The sequence below is a fragment of the Danio rerio genome, chromosome 9 (assembly GCF_049306965.1).
Source record: "Danio rerio strain Tuebingen ecotype United States chromosome 9, GRCz12tu, whole genome shotgun sequence".
Lineage (NCBI taxonomy): Eukaryota > Metazoa > Chordata > Actinopteri > Cypriniformes > Danionidae > Danio > Danio rerio.
In genome coordinates this window covers 35166632-35184583 of record NC_133184.1, presented here as the reverse complement: position 1 = coordinate 35184583, position 17952 = coordinate 35166632, and the positions used below count along the sequence as shown (strand labels likewise).

Below are 17952 nucleotides of genomic sequence, written 5' to 3'. Positions count from 1 at the left end.
CACAGCCAGAACAAATTAATAGGTTACTCCTTACTACTTACAATACATCGAGGTCTTTATAAACAAAACAATCGCAAGTAACATTATTATCTTATAATTCACAACTAGCGATGTCAATTGTCACAAAATCCAGTAATCGATCATTTAAATTAATGACCAATTAACCGATAAATCTGTATCCTTAATAAAGCAAGATAATCTGCTTTATGGCTTGTAATTTAGACTCAAAATGTAATTAAGTTTTTTCTTTAAATAAAAGTCTATTAAGATCGTAAAAAAGCAACAATTGTTTATTATAATCGGTTAATGATTAAATGCAGTGACTTAAATACAGGGCCTCAATGAAAGAATGTATACTGAAGAATAAGCCGATACAGTGCATAATGATCCTTGCATAATGATCACTGCCATCTAAACTAAGCATTCATTTTATATGCAAACTATAAATATAAAAATGTAAGTTATTTTAAGTAATGGAAACGGAAAGCTACTTATCCTTCAAATGTCAATGCTTAATCGGTCATCAATAATGTCTATCGATTAAAAGGGTTATCGGTAATTAATCGATCATGAAGTGATTGTTAGCATCCCTACAGTATTCACAACATTAGCAAACGTTCTAAATGTTAAGTTAGGAACGTGCTAAGTACATATAAACTTATCCACAGCATTAGCAAACATCAAGAATAAGCTTATGGTTCTTGGTTGTGTTTGTCTTTGCGTAATTCATAAAAAATATTAGTAAATGAGCCAACAAACAATAAGAGGGGTAACTATAGCATAAGTTTGTTTTTAACTGAATTTATTTGAAACTCTTTGATTTATTTGTTTAACTTTACTAAAATTATTATATTTTGTTGCATATTTCATTAAAGACCACCAATTTTGTCTGCTTGTCAGGTTAAAAATAGCTTGGCTTCTAGAAACCCTGGTCCAAGTCGATGAATGCAGACATTTGGTGGCTCTTTCGTGCAGCTGCACTCCTCCAGAACTTCCTGAATGTTCTGTGGAGAGCCGGAGCAGTGTAATTCCCTCCTTCACACCCTCTGCTACAAGTTACCACTGCTCATCCGGCTTCCATTGTGGCTCCAGTGGCTCTCATTTTTATAAAATAAGCCTCTGAGGTTCTGATTTCCTTTCCTTTTCACTTCCTTTTTGAATTAGCCACTTGAGCGGGTTTTTATTCAAACCCTGTTTTTTTTTTGTCCTTGAAGGCAAGCCATTTTGTAGATGATTTTCACAGCAGTTTTAGACTCGAGTGTTGGAGCGCTTTAAGCATCTTAATCATCTAGATTTACATCTCACTCTAATGAAATCTCCACTGCCCTGTCAGCGAGCACAATCAGTCAACTCCATATCAGCTAATTCTGCCTTGAAGAGCAACGACTTCTGTTAATTGTGTGCCCTTTTTGCTTTGTAGTTTATTAACAAAAGCAAGAAAGTTGAACAGTACTGAACACAGTTCTGCTTCATATCCTGTTCTAATAAAAACCTTTTTCTTTTAATTTCATTCATCCAACTGAATCTCAGCCCAATCATGTGCATGAATGTTTTTTTTTAAATTCATTTTATGCATCAAGTTTATAATTAACATCACTGATTGAATCAGATGTTTCAGTTCAAAATGACAGGACAACGGGATTTTTGATGACATTTGTAAATTTTCATTGATGCATTATGTAGGGCTGCACAATATAATGTTTCAGCATTGCAATCGCAAGGATATATGAAATGACTGGTTTAAACTGGCTGCAAAATGTATGTACATTATTAGTAATGGTAAATCAAGGCGTTTGCCTTATTTAAATAATCTAATGGTAATTACTTGTAATTATGATAAATTTTAGAGATATTCTTTGTTTTTATTCATTTTTCTATCATTTACTGTATTTCTCATTTGCTGATTATTTTAGAAATGTTATGTTAAGATATTGCATAGGCTTTTTTATATCTAAAATCCAAAATTAAAAAAATATTGCAATGTTAAAGGCGTGGTCCACAATGTAATTTTAAGGCTTGGTTGTGTTTATAAGATGCAAAGCAATGTGCGCTCATGTTTCACTTAAAGAAAATCGCGTTATTTTTTCATATATCTCACTTTGATTATACACAGCTACTCAGCTAACATGAAAACCACTGTCATATTTCCTAGTTCCTCTGAAAGGCCCGCCCTTAAGTGACTCTGATTGGTCATAGTCATAATGTGCTGCTATTCGCCGATCGGCTCGTCAAGCCCCTTAAAAGCATGCGCTTTTCTGCTGTGTAAACATGCAGTCAACCTCCTGCCTGCTCTAAAATAAAATCTGACAAGTGTCTGTAACGAGTAAAAATGGGGTGCGACTCCTTTAAGAGTTTGCCATTGTGTGTGCGGTGTTTATGTTTGTCTGCCTCTATGTGTGTGTGAATGTGTGAACTTTCTGTAACAAGCACATGTGCGCGAGACTTTCTTTTTCTTTTTCACTGATGCTCGGATTAAGTTATTTTCTGTAATATATCGTGTGTGTGTGTGTGTGTGTGTGTGTACAGCTGTTTGACTGATAAATATGAATTTGTAGCTCAATCGTTTGCCCGCAAAGCAGCATTTCCCATTGTATACATCATTGCTACAGCATATCGATAACGCTAGACACTGTACATGTCATGATCAATTTTAACTTATAAAACACTTACTTGTAGCTTACAGCTTCTGCTTTGAGGAGATTTTAGCCGAATCCAGCACTGAACTAGGATAGATTCTGGAGCTGTTTTGTTAAATCATGCTTGCTGTGTATTTTATTTATTTATTTATTTATTATTAATTCTCTGGAACATAATTAATATTGAACTGTTAACACTTCTGTCTTTGTGTCATGTCTTTTGGAAGCCCAAATACAGAAACAGACAAAGCTCTGTGGAAACAGCTGTGTTTAGACGAATTTTTAGCTTCATCTATGCTATAACGTTACAGCACCTCTGGCCACGGTCCTTACCTGCATTCGCAGTTTGGATGCGCAGTAACAAACTTTTGTGATCTCACAGGGGCGAAGTATTTTTTGTAGTCCCCAAAATTCGTTCATTGTAGGCTTTGCTAAGCTAACTCTGTAAAAACCAAGGTCTCCCTTTGCATTGAACTTAGAACTTTTTACATTCAGAGATGTTTATGTTCACACAGCTACATTACACATCAACTAAAGTTTAAAATATGATATCATAGTGGACCACCCCTTTAAATTTCTCCAATAACAGGCAGCACCAGCATTAAATATCATGAACTAATAATGAGCAGTGTTTTTAGCATTGTATAATACAGTAATGACACTGAGCAATATTATAGGTACAATTTACCTATTTACCACAGATTTGATTAATTTAGACTTGCCGAAATACATTTTTTGATTGACAAGTTTTTCCTATTTCTCTGTTTTATTACCTCTAGTGCCCACATTTAGTTCAAGAGGAGTTTTCTAGGTTGGGCTTTATGATGTTTGTTCTGAGTGGGTAATTTGAACATTAATCAAAGCCTAAGCAAGCGTATAGATTCTTCATTTGCCTGTTAATGCAGTTTTGTTTTTCCGTTTATTTTATGCTTTGACCAAAGTTACACATGTTGACACAGTACAGGTACTAATTCGTGTACACACACCTGTGCATACAAGCTCTATTTGTTCTTCACATTCTGTGCTTTTGAAGAAGCAAGAAGTGACAGCAGTGCCTTTCCCAGTTAAACCACCGAAACCATGTGGATGTAAATTACATTTAGAGACTGCTAAGATTTCTATATGTTAGTACCCCTATATGTTAGGACTGCATGTAGGACTGTACGATTTGGAGAAAAAATGTAATTGCGATTTAAAGTGTGATTTACTATATTTTATAAAGATCTGTGGTTTTAACAACACCAAAAAAGACAAAGCATAATCCCAAAGTACACTACACTATCCTACTGTTCATTTAAAACCTTTACATTTAGATTGTTACTTTTCATATAGATTTCATGACCTTCACGGTGCATTGACAATGATTTTCATACATACTTTCCATTGACATGGTTTCTTTCTGCTGATTCACAGCACAAGAATTCTTATATTAAAGTGTATAATTTATAAATATATATTTATATTATATATTTATATTAACGTTATTTGTAATACAATTTTATCTTTTAATACAAGCAGTCAGATGTCATTGTCATTGAAGTGCGACGACGCAGAGCCCCCTGATCACGCCCCGCTCGTCCACTACGCCACTGACTATACAGTGTCATTTCACATTTGTTTGCACTGCAAATTTGTCATTTGTCATATTTCTAGTGCAAATATTTCATTTTCAATATCTTATTTAACTCGTCTCGTTGGCAGATTGTTTTGATTATTTTAAGGAAACCCTACCTAATTTTTGCATTATTTTCGAAAACAAAACCTGATTTTTACTTGTCTAGAAAATGTTTCTTGATTTTAGAATTTAAAAATTTGGAAAAGCATATTTTGCATTATGATTATTGAATTCCTGTACCTGAATACTCCCCAGAAAAACACTAAATAGAGCTATTTAAAACAACTGGTGACATTGTATAAAAAATAAATACAACAGTATTATGTTTTTCTAAGATTATGCAGCCCTACGCATGTGTGTATATATTCTATATGATTTTATTGTATGTTTTAAGCACAAAAAATATGTATTTACATTTTTTATATATTTTTGTCTTAATTGCAAAGGACAGTTAGACAGGAAGCAAAATTGGAGAGAGAGTTGGGGGGAGAGACATATTTGGGAAATGTTTTTTTTTTTCTTTTCTGCAGCTGCTCACTATGTACTTTATTCAGAGGCATCTACAGCATCAGAATGCATTGATATAAATGTTATGTTCTCGTTATTTCCTTTGTTTTGCATAAACAAGTTTTGCAAGTGTAATGGTTAAACTACTGCATTTTATCTGTACCTGTTTGCCAAACAGACTCGTATCAGAAATCTTAAGTACAAATACATGTACTATGCCCCTCTAATATAGATAGATGCAAGATGATCCATGTTCACCAGCATTCTGTACAGCTCTGAGCTGTCAGGTGTCCTGCAGGTACCCACGCATGCATGCCTTCCGCAGGTGAAACCCTGCACCTACGCCATCATCTCTCGCTCACTGTAACCAGCTGTCACCAAACAGCAGCCCCCCCACTGTCTGGCTCTTTCTCTTATCCTCCTCTCTATTCTTTACACTCTACTTCGCTTCTCTCTCATCTTGCTGTGTCGTCTATCTCTGTTCCCCTTTTCCTGTTTTTTTTTTTTTTTTTTTGCTCAGCTTTTGCTTCCTCGCCTCATATTTCTGCCTGCCAGCACCTCTTCCCCCGTCATGCTCTGCTGCAGAGGACATCTTCTCTGTCCATCATTATTTATGATTCCTGCACAGAAAGACACTTCAATGAAATATTCACCTGCTCAACTTGCTGTAAAGTGGTTTACCCAGGCTTGTTTATCCTGCGTACGAGTGACCCGTACCCACTGTTCTCATGTCTGCACTGGTCTTATCTAATCTGCCCGGTTCGCTTTGGCACTAAACACGGCATCCCGCTGCGCGTTACAGCATGTTGCTGCTTGTGCCTGTCATCTATAGCAGCTGCTGAGAGCGAGCGGCCCATGCACTGATTCAGTTAGCAAAGACTCTATTGATGCAATCGTAAATCAGCACCGCAGCAGTCCTCACAGGGATCTGTCAAAGTGGATATGTCAAACGTCTTTCTTTTATACCTTAAAAATTCTGTTTGGTGTTGATGAGATTTGGGTTTATTGCCATTTTGGTTGCACAATATCAGAAAAATCTGACATTGCCATTTTAATCTTTTGTTTTGATGTGATACTTATTGCATTATGAATGAACATAATTAGCAATATTTGGAAAGAATCCATTCATTTAGATAAAATGGGTTGATTAAGGCCCAAACCCAATTCTACCCCTTAGCCCTTCCCTTTACCTCTCGTTTTGGGCATTCCCATGAAGGGGTAGGGGTGTCCCAATTCTCCTTAACTTGAAGGCGTAAGACTAAGGGCAAGGAGTAAATAGCACTTTGATTGAAGATTTTTCAGAACCACACTCGAAACCAAGGAGGAAGAAAATTTCCTAATATACACCAGCCACAATGGCAGGATCGCTGCACCTGGAAGTAAGGAGAGCCACAAATTAGTTTTTTTGTAATTCTTTTTAATTTTTTACCACAAACAAACATGTTTTAATATATTCATAACTGCGTTCATGTTTTATCGTCATGCTTTTATATAGAAAAAAAAAACGTAAATAAAAACCGATACATTTTGCAATCTATAATCCCTTATAATACCTCCTGTACAGCAGTCCCACAACATTGACACTCGATGACACTGGAATACCTTGTAAGAAAAGTCTACTGCTTGGAAATTAGCTTTCGACAGTGTCTGCTATAATGTTAATGTTGATTTTGGTTTGTTTACATAGTAAATATAGCATAGTGTATATCCACAGTATAGGCTAGTTAGTTAGCTAGTTACGATCTTACGAGTTACAAGCCACATTATATCGTTACATGATCCTTTAGTGATTTCCTGAAGATAAATACCAAAAAAATAACACAACTGGAATAACTACAGCAGTCGCGATCGCCTGATCTCATATGAAACATAAGATCGCAATGACATTTGATGACGTGTGCAGGTGCTGTTGTCAAAATTCTTAAGGGGAAATTTTGAAGCCCTTCCCCTTTACACTCATTTTTAAGGGACAAGGGGAAGCGGTAGAGGTCAAAAAATAGAATTGAGATTGGTCCTAAGACTTCTATGAATATTAGTTTTAAATGAGAAATAAATATTGGTAAGCTAAAAATAGCACCCACACAGCTCAACAGTGTGGGTATACTCAGCAGTTGATAACTAATGGCATTATATTGCATCACTTGAAATTGTTTTGGTCAGTTTCATTTCAATTTATGATTCACTGAAAGTTCTTTTTATAGGATTTACTACTTGTTTTTTTTAAATAAGTGGTTGTAAACAGTGTATGGGTTAAATTTAAACAAACTTATTAAATTTAGTAATGTTCAACTAATTAAGTTTATTTAAATTGAGCTCATATAAATTGTTTGAAACCACAAATTTAAAAAAATTGAGGGATTGGAGTTTAAAATCAGCTGTAGTTGGTAGGCCTGTCACAATTGTCGCTATATTTATACTTACACTTTTTGTTTACATCTACTATTTATTATTACTTATTTATTTTGAGATAATTGTTTTCATGTTTCAATTCCAAACCTGAATATTCTAAATATTCTTAAAAATGAAACACCTGAACTAATACACACTTATGATGTAAAAATGATTTTTTTATTGGTGATAAAAGTTATAAAGTGGCAATAATATCGTTTATCGCAATTAATTTCTGTGCAATGTATCGCCCACTGACAAATATAGATATCGTGACAGCCCTAGTAATTGGAATACTATCCTCTTCTTTCTTTAGTCTCGTCACACCACTCACAACTCGTGTAGACTCGGTGCTATCCTGCCATTAAAAACCTTTGCATTGAACTCCTTCAGGACTCGAGCAGTGCAGATAAACACAGCTGTGATATTTTCAAGAGATAGCTCAGAGCAGCTCAATGACATTTTCATCATTTCTGGTGTCTATCCTACATATAACATCGTTTACGTAATGTCTAGAGAACATTTGCATGAGGACCATGACAGATTGAGTAGATAAAGCCCATTCAGATGTTCTGGTGCTTGTAGATGTCATGTGTCCACAGTTCCAGCAGTTTAGTATGGGCAGGTCCAGCTCTGAGCCACGCGTGGCTGAACCTCGGCTCTCTGCCAGTAAGCAGCTTTGTGCTTCGCGCCATCTGCTCCGGCAGTTTGTGTTGGGGAAAAACACAGCCCTTCTCGCACATGTATTAGCAAGATATAGTGACAGTAATAAGCTTTCAAGCACCTCTTCAATTTGCATTCTTCTCCAGTTTGCCAGCATTGCAGTTTTATAGCTGAATCAGAATAGACTTGTCTTGTGCTTTAAAAGCAGTTCTATTTAGCTATTAAAAAGCATCTGCTCATTTGTCGAGTATTGAGGTCAATCATTGCATTTACATGCACATCTTAAACTAGTTATGCTTGTTATAAAATGGCAATGTGTAAGGTCATGCAAACACCTTAAATCAATCACCAAGAAGACTTTTAAGTTATTTATCAAATATTGACCTTGAAAATACATTGTTTGTGAATTGTATTTATTTCTATTTCTATATTTGTGTATCATCTCTTATTGAAATGTGAAGTTGCACTTATCATGTACTGTTCAATGAAATAGCCTTAAGATGCTGATGTGCAATTAAGTAAGCTAAATGTGTAACCACTTGTTTTTGTAAAGATCCTCTTGCTTTGTCCTGTTTTTTCTTTTTTCTTAAGATTTTGGGTTGTATGGTCTTGTTGAATAGTTGAGTTTTTATAATGTCTTTGATGTCACTGGTAGGCTCTACAATATGATGATGCATACTAGGGTTGTAACAATATACCGGTATGACGGTTTACCACGATTTGAACGTGCACGATTATCATACCATGAACAATTGCATATCAACGGTTTTAACCCTTAAAGACCGAGACAGCCGCCCGCGGCTAAAAATAAGTATTGCTCTTAAATGTTTAATAACTTTTGATCCGCTGATCCGATTCATACAATTCAAAGATTGGCATAAAGAAGAGAATCTCAGCTTTCCAGTGCTGTATCACATAACATTTGCGGACTTTCAGAGGCTCCGGAATCAGTGCGGTTACGTCATCAACATTTGACAACACTGATTTGACAAAGAAACGCTCGTCACTGTGTCTCCGGACAAATCAGACATGATACATTGATGCATTGTCCCTCCTCCATGCCCAGATTGGTTCAAACTCGCTATATCACAACCAATAAGCATAGGTTTCGCTTTTGTTTGTGGACCAAGCTTTTTGAACAACACGGAATGAGAGAAAGGCATACATTTATGCGCGGCTAAATAAAACGGAAAAAAAAAAGTTTTGCATGAAATAATTCTCATGCTAAGTACTTTTGCATGCACAGCAGCACAGAAACATGACAAAACAGTGACACAGCAAAGACTAACAGCTGCTCTTGCTGTTTTCAAAAGACGCAAATGAAGATGCAGCTGTTTGTCTGCATTGCATACAACCACATTCAAATCCATGCTGGCACATAGAACCTAAGGATGTTCCATATTGAATCTAGTTTCATTATGTAACTATTTATAGTATAGTAAATATTTATATCTATTTTTTACTGATGATTTGCACCATGTTTATTTGGACTTTATTTGGACTTTGACACATTATTTATTATTTTCTTATTTTTATTTGTTCATTGTGGTGTTGTTTATAGTAACTAAAAATATATTATATGGAAAAAGTCAAATTTGCTTCACTGTTCTATTATTTTGTAACATTTGTAACATACCGTATACCGCGAAACCGTCAAACCGTGGTATTGTTTTAGACGATTATCATACCGTGAAAAATTCATACCGTTACAACCCTAATGCATACCCTATTGACCTTTTTCTCCGCCGACGAGTGGGTGCTGCCATTTGAATCTTTTTGGCTCGAGACTTCCAGTCTCATTCACTTCCATTCATTTTTAGACATTAAAAACTGCTCATTACGCTGCTTGATGTTGCAATTTGATATTTTCTTGTTATATTATTCTACTTGGTCTGTATAGTCATGCAAACATTTGTTTGTAGAGCAAGTAGTTTGACCGTTTTCTGCCGTTTATTATTCCTAGTCATTTCTCCCATAGGCGACTGAATCGAAAGTTTTAAGACAATCGCGAAAACAGGCGCACTTCCGCATTTTAGAATAAGGTCAATAGACCAAGAAATATTATTGTTTTATATTAGGCTGTATAGTTTATTTCATGGTGTCACAAAATACATTGTTTACTTTAGAACTTTTTCATCATTTATATGAGCACAATATTACCATTACAGAGATGCTGACAGAAGCATGATGAACAGCATTGTTAGAATTTGCAATCTTGTACGTAGTGCAATGGCTACATTTTGCATTTAATTTAGCACTTTTATATTTATTTTTATGTTGGACCCACAATCATTAGTTTTTGAAAAGTTTCATATTTTATTAATATTTGTTTTATATTTCTACATTTTATAAGAAAATACGTTCTAAACAAAGTGAGAAATGTGATCACATATGAGTGAGTACATTTCTGAGCATATATATATATATATATATATATATATATATATATATATATATATATATATATATATATATATATATACATATATATATATATATATATATATATATATATATATATATATATATATATATATATCAGGGCTCGAAATTGCGACCATTTTGGTCGCATATGCGCCCGAAATTTTATCTATGCGACCTTAAAATATATTTGAGAGCACTTCTGTGAGTGCTTAAAATTGTTGTGTGCGACCAGTTTTTACTGCAAAATGTTCACCACATGCACGGATTCGGGAGACATTCACGCAGAATGCATCTCTAAGCTGTTTGTCTGCACTTGGAACGCGAAACGCAGCGCTCAGGAATGGTTTAAAACAGTTGTCATGTCAACTTGCTGCAGTAAACGGTATTGCACTGAGTAAACTAACATCGCTACTCCTAAAAAAAAAAAAACAGTATTGCTATTAACATGTATGCATATAATAAGGTACAGTATGTGTCAAAAGCATCAGTGCAATATCTGACAGCACTTGTAAGAACAGCACAGTTATACAGTTAACAGATTCATTCAAGCAGTGTGTGCAGGGCCGGTGAGCGCTCCGTGTATGCTTTGGTCACTCAGTTCTGTTATAAAAATATATTTTCTTGTGATAACGGGATTTCGTCGAGACATATTTTCCTCACGCTTGCATATATGTATTAATTTTTTCTGCTTGTTAGTTTGATTAGTGTTGATTTCAAATACAATAAATATGTTTGTATAAAACTTGTAGTAACGGTACTCATAATTGGTGGGTGCGACTAAATTTTGACTGATGCGCTTACATTTTTAAAGTTAGAAGCACTGGTGCTACCAAGAAAAAAGGTTAATTTCGAGCCCTGTATATATAAACTATTAGTTAAATTTTCAGAAATGGTACTGTACATCATGATGTCATTATCTGCATATGACATGATTTATATTGTGATATGAGGGATGTTTTGTTGTAAATTGTTTATTGTTATTGCATTGTATGATCTTGTTGTGTTTTTTTAAACAGTAAGCCACACGACTGATTTTTTTCCTATACATTGTGACATGAGAAACAATTTAACCCTGTGACTTATTGATTTCAGCAATTTCAGTTTAAAAACTTAATTACTCATGTCTCATTGGACAAAACTTCCCAGCGCTGCCCATGTGTTTGTGTGCTTTTTAAAAAATTTAAAATTATACTTGTGTGAGAGAATGAGGGAGTCTTGAGTCTAAATCTGAGCATTTGGTGAGGGCTCTTTTATATTATTTAATATATGTAAAAAATAAAAAAGTGTTTTCTTTGAGCAGGTCAAATTAAAGGTACAGTTTGTATATCTGACTGCTTTTATTAAGGGACAAAATTGTGTTACAAATAATATATTCATAGATGTTAATAAAAAATTATTGTGTTGTGAAGAAAAAATCAAAAGAAAATCGGCACACTGCCACTTTAGCTCTCAAAGGTCTTTTAATAATACTCACAACATGCCTTTTAGATTTTTAGATGTGCGCACATTTAGTTTTTTTTTGTAAAGAAAAAATGTATTTATGTATGGAAAGCATCGTCAATGCAACAAGATATCGAATTGAACCGAATCGATGGTATAATAATCGGAACCAAACCGAACCGTGAGACCAGTGTAGGTTCACACCCCTACTATTTGGCCAATGAAGCCCCCCTTCTTTTAACGGAGCCAGTCGTTGATCGCTATATGGCGAATGAAGCCCGCCTTCTAGTACAGGAGCCAATCATCAAGCTACATGGCGAATGAAGCCTGCCTTCTAATACAGGAACCAATCGTCGATTGCTACATGGCGAATGAAGCCTGCCTTCTAATACAGGAACCAATCGTCGATTGCTACATGGCGAATGAAGCCTGCCTTCTAATACAGGAACCAATCGTCGATTGCTACATGGCGAATGAAGCCTGCCTTCTAGTACAGACAGACTTGAGTTTCTGCAAATTTTGTGTGATTAGAACATTTAAAAATTAAACTAAAGAGGCCGTTGTTGTTTAATTTTATTGGTGATTCCCCATATGAAATTAAATCATAAGCTTGGCAAACAGTTTTGGAGAATTTAATGTTTCCACCTTCATACACATGGCCTGTGCATTCTGCCTAAGAGGTGTTACAAAGATGGCCGCCGAGTGAAATCACTTGTCTTAAAGAGACTTTGCTAACAACTTGATGGAAAGCAACTAATTCATAATTGAGATTTTTTTTCTGTTTTTGCAAGCTTTAAAAAAAAAGGTCTGCTTCATGTTAGGGTGTAAATCTGGCTATTAATGACTGGGCAGACGGAGCTCAGCCTGCACTAGCGGTGCAGCTCTCCAAACACACGTTCACTGCACCTGCACTTCATTAACAGTTCAGCCAGAGAACTCAGATGACAAGAAGACAGCAGCCAGCCAGAAAGTGCTCTCCATGGAGAACTGACCTGGGAACTGTACAGAGAGCTTCTGACAACACATATTTCATAAAGTCTTGTCTATTTTTATGTCTTCATATCTAAGGGTCAGAGTGAACTGGGGCGTCTGTAATAAAATGTAACTCGCCTACCTGAGGAGGAGGGTGAGACATTCTTACAGACGCTGCGGCAGTGAAGAGAAGAAATGTCAAGTTTCAAAATGTGGCCACATTGAGCTTAGAGAATGTAAATATCACACCAGTTTATTTTCACTTACTGCAGAGCAGACGAGATTATCTAAACTGAAGAGCTTAACATAAAGTCTTAAGAATGTTTACATTTTGGAAAAAAAGAGTCATTTTAAGACCAAGTTTGTCTTTTATACAGTATATTAGTTTTACAATTTTAAAGCCTCATATTGTGCAGGGTGTCCAATGGGGGTTAGAGTATTAAATGTTAATAAATCACTTTCGAGAAATTAAGGCCCTTAAAAAGTACAATGTATTACATTTTATATCAGTATGCTAAATTTTACCTTAATTTAGTCTGAGTATTGGGAGGCTGTGTAGTTTCTGAAATCGATAAAATCTTGCTAGATTTGAATTTTTTTACTACAGTAACCAGGGAAACGCTGTAGTAGACGCCTCCTGCTGAAATAGCATTTTTATTCAGCATATGAGTAATGTTAACATTAGTTTTTTACAATCAGTATTCAGTAAATATACTGTAAGTTAAAATCTCTGCGGTGTTACCGGTTGAAACCTAAAGTGGCAATGATGGCAATTTTCTAGAATATTAAAGATTACAATTAGCAACAGAACAATTAAAAACACAATTAAAAGCAAATGTAAACTGCACTGAAGGAACTTTTTACAGTAGTGTCCATTTCTAATTTAAAACCAAATTAAGGTGTCCTGCAAAGTTTAGTTCCAACCCCAATCAGACACACTTGGGCTAGCTAATCAAGCTCTTACTAGGCTCTCTAGAAACATCCTTGCAACCCTGGTATAGATCTTTTAAGCTGATTTAGTCAAATACTTAAATAAATGCTTTTTGTGTCTAACTAATTGAATGAAAATGATATATTATCATTTTTGCATTGTTGTAAGCTGTTTTTTATGGACATCTTCTTCTGTTGGAAAATAAAGCCTAAACTGTTACGTGAGAGATGTTTATTCATGTTCATTTGGTGCTATAACCAGTAGTAAAGAGGGAGGAATGATCACGTTCACTAACACTTCATTTGAAGTGAGGCATCTGTGGGCAATCTGTTTTGCCCCACAATAAATAAAAGCTTTTTAATGTTGCATTTTTGGATTTTATTGATAAATTGAACATAATTTGTAAAGATATAACTCTGTTTTTGTATTAACCCTTTAACTGTCTGCTCTACCAAATGGTTGCCCATATTTTGACTATTTTAAATAATGACTGTTAAAGTAATTTAAAGTTTTTTTAAAATAATGGTTTACACAAAGAGCACTGTTAGTTTACAAAGAAAATCAAACTAAATCCTGTTGCACTACTACACTTGACTTTGGTTTCGTTGTAAAAAGAAATCCAGAAAACATGTTAGAGAATCTGAAATATTTTATGCCATACTTCAAAAAAGAAAAGATGATTTAGCATTTCAAGATGTTTTATTCTGATTTTGCATTGAGTGTGTTAACTAGCGACATTAGGAGTTATGTAATGCAGTCCAATTTTCTTTTTTTTTTCTCTTTTTTGTGAGAGCGTTAAAGGGTTAAGAGGATTCACTAAACTGCATTCCGGGAGAGTTGATCTGAACTGAACTAAACTGTTCTTCAACTGAACAGAAGCAGTCACAATTTACTACTTCATCTTTGTTACGCTGCTTTGGCGCAATCTACATTGTAAAAGGCTCTACAGAAATAAAAATAAATTGAAATGTACAGAATTAAACGCTCTCCTAGCAAAAAGTTCTCTGAATATATATCAGATGGAAATAAAATGATCGCCTTGAGAATAATTTCGGACCCTTTCACATTGCATTTTGTCTGGATTTATTTTGAATTCATATTAGACGGACGGTGTGTCATATTTACAGACTATAAAGGACACCAGCCAAAACAGGCCTGGCAGCAACATCCCACTGTATACAAACAGAAGCTGCACATTCTCTAGAGATCGCTCTTTTGCCATCTCTCTTCAGGCCTGGAGAATCCCTCAGAGCTCATGCTGAGGAGGGTTAAAGGCTTTTGGAAATCTGATCACAGCTCTTCACGGAAAGCCAACCTCTCCATAGCCCTTGTACTCCCCGCTGATCCTCAAACACTCAACCCGCACCAAGCGTTCCCATCATTCTCATCGCTCCTCTGAGCATTCTTTCATTCTTAGAAAGAGGGCTGGCCTCTCACTTTAGCCACTGCTATCAAACTATAGAGCACATATGGTTCTATAATGATAGTGTCACAGCAGACAATATAACAAATTTTGTCCACAAAGTTTGTGTATGTCAGTTTTAATCACTTCAAGCTTTGTTGAAATGTGCGCCTTACTTGTGTAGCATAACTTTTGTTGGATGATCAGAAGTGACCTCAAAATTACTGTATCTGTAAACAAACTGATTACTTCTGAGCTCTTTGCTGAATTGAATTGCTTACAGTGTGAAGGTTTTAGTTTTTGTTGACGTTGAATACTTTGTGGATGTGAAATTTTAGAAATGTTAACATCAAATTTACAAGAGCAACAATGCAACAATAACTCAGTTGCTTTGAGCCAGTGCTGCCACATAGATTTAAACTGGAGGTTCACGCTTGTGTTGTTATTTTCAATTTTGATTTAGCTTGTTGTGATAGATCTGAATTTGGAAAGATGCTAACAATTAGTGGTGTAATGGATCATAAATCTCACAGTTTGGATCACACTGTGGTTTTTGAGTTACGGATCGGACCTTTTTTCAGATTTGCAAAAAATGAAGGATACAAATCATTGTTTGCTTTCCAATTATACAAAATTATTACTGCAAAAACTATTGGTTTTAACAAGCATAACTTAATACTTGTAATTTTATTAAAAATACAAATCAAGAAAGAACCGGCTGAAAAAGGAAAATATTCAATTCAAAAATGATTTTGCTACTGTTGCTGATAATGCTAAATATAGAAATCTAACATCTTGTACAACAGATCATATTTATTTTCAAAGAATGATTCAACAATTCACACATAAATTGGTGAATTATTTTTGAAAACCGATTCAGTGACATAATTTTGATGGTTGTTTGTCGCCACCTATTAGTTGCACAAAGAAATTGTTAAAAGTAAAAGTTCCAATAAACAGCAATTTTAATCTTTACCATAAACATCAGTGTTTAAATCTGAACGATAAACCATTATACCAGTAACTTAAATAATGTAAAAACTGAATCTCTCTAGATCAAACACAGATTTTAATGCAGCGTTTCGAAGGATTAATAAACATGCAAATCATTATCATTTATCATTTATGTTACGCAGGTTTGAATTGAGATCACAATCTTTAATTGTAAAGCTTTAACCTGAGTGCATCAATGCAGGCTAAACAACAGTGACAGAAAACACCTGTAATTTATAAACCAACGAAAGCATTTAGGTCTCAACTTAACTTTTTCTCTGTAAAATGTAATAAGGATGAAAGCCAAAATGCTTTCATACACGTGATTTGAAGGCGATGTCTCTGCAATTATTATAAATGTTGGATTATCCTACAAGTTCAAAAAAATGTTTAATCTGCGGGTCACTTGCATTCCAAACTATGGGTTGTGATCCATGTTGGACGGACTTTTTTAAAAATAATTTCTTTCTTTAATTTGCTGTTATTGTGTTTTGTTCATTTGTTAAATTATTATATAATGTTATAAATTATTATTTATTGCTTTAAATATATATTTATTATTATTTTAAGGATTTTAAAATATGTGTACAAACATAACAAATCAGCATTATATTGGCTGTTGCTCACCCTGTCCTATTGAATTTGGCTTCAGCTATTGAAAAACCCACTGTGTGGGACTCTAATTGACCTGTTTGTTTGTTTTCCAGGGGACCTTTTAGTGTGGTACGAAGATGCATCAACAGAGAGACGGGCCAACAGTTTGCCGTGAAGATTGTGGATGTGGCCAAATTCACCTCCAGCCCTGGCCTCAGCACAGAAGGTAAAACACATCATATCCTCAGCCAGTTTCCTCTTTAGGTGATGATTGTGTGGAGAATTCATCAACTGTGACCTTTCTAGAGCTCAAAATACATATTCAGCGATTCCTCATGAATACGTATTGAAATATATTTTTTTACATACAGCAGGAAATGAACCAGACAGAAAATCTATATCTGCGTTTATTTAATCTCAGTGTAAAATAAACATCTTGTGGATACACTAACTAATGTAGCTGTCTAAAATATACTGGGGAATTAGTTTTGCTTTATTGATTTGAAAATGCTTGGCTGTTACATATATTCAAAGCACAACACAGTGAGCAGGGAGCGTATGTGTTTTGCGGAGATAGCGGATTGGTCTGCTGATCATACAATACTGTAGCTTATAGTGGGATAAAGCAACCATGAAGACCTGGCTCTTTGTAGCATGCTCTATGTGTGATCACAGATTGCCCCATTAATGGAGCCTTAGGGAGTGTCTACCAATCGTGAGATTCAGTGTCTCTACAGTATGTGTGAGTCTTGGTCTGTGTGGTTTGTTTTTAGCCAAAGTAGATGCTTCTCTAAGGGTGTTTGCGATGATGTTCTGTTTTTTGTTTGTTTATGCTGACTGTACACTCATTTGACCACCTTATTAAGTATGCCTTTTGTTTTCTTTCTTATTATTATCAAGATTCTTAAACAATCTCTTTTTTTTTGGCCCATGTTGTAATGATATATATTGACATCTGGTGGCAGTGGGGGCCAATTGAGTTCAGCAAACTCACTGTCATGTTGAACAAGCCAGTTTGATGAGATTTTGTTTTGTTGACCTGGTTTGTGACCTGGTGTGGTATTTTGCTGTTAGTAGCCAGCACAAGATGAGTGCACTGTGCTCATAAATCTACACAACCAGCAACAAAACTCAGGTAAGCTATGGTAATTAAATAGTAGTCGATTGGTACTAAGGGTTCCAAGAAAATATACTCCATGACATTACATAACCAACACAATTCTGAATCATTTTGGTTGGCACCTAGCCACCTACCCAATCTGAAAGTTGAAGCAAAAATGTCTTAAAATTGTCATCTTTTGTCCAATGTTGGTGAGTCCATGTAATTATAACCTCAGTTTCCTGGTCATAGCTAAAGGGTCGTCACGCAGCAAGCATTGTTTTGTTT

At 35.1% G+C, this 17952-nt stretch overlaps 1 protein-coding gene across 50 annotated transcripts in view; it reads left to right on the top strand.

Annotated features, from left to right (window-relative positions):
- Positions 1-17952, top strand: part of caska (calcium/calmodulin-dependent serine protein kinase a) — a 243983-nt gene that overhangs the window by 114817 nt on the left and 111214 nt on the right. For all 50 annotated transcript variants that reach the window (NM_001423569.1, XM_017357643.3, XM_073911574.1 and 47 more), the window contains exon 2: positions 16679-16791. In NM_001423569.1, the coding sequence (NP_001410498.1) occupies positions 16679-16791 (113 nt within the window). The remainder of the gene's footprint in view (positions 1-16678; positions 16792-17952) is intronic.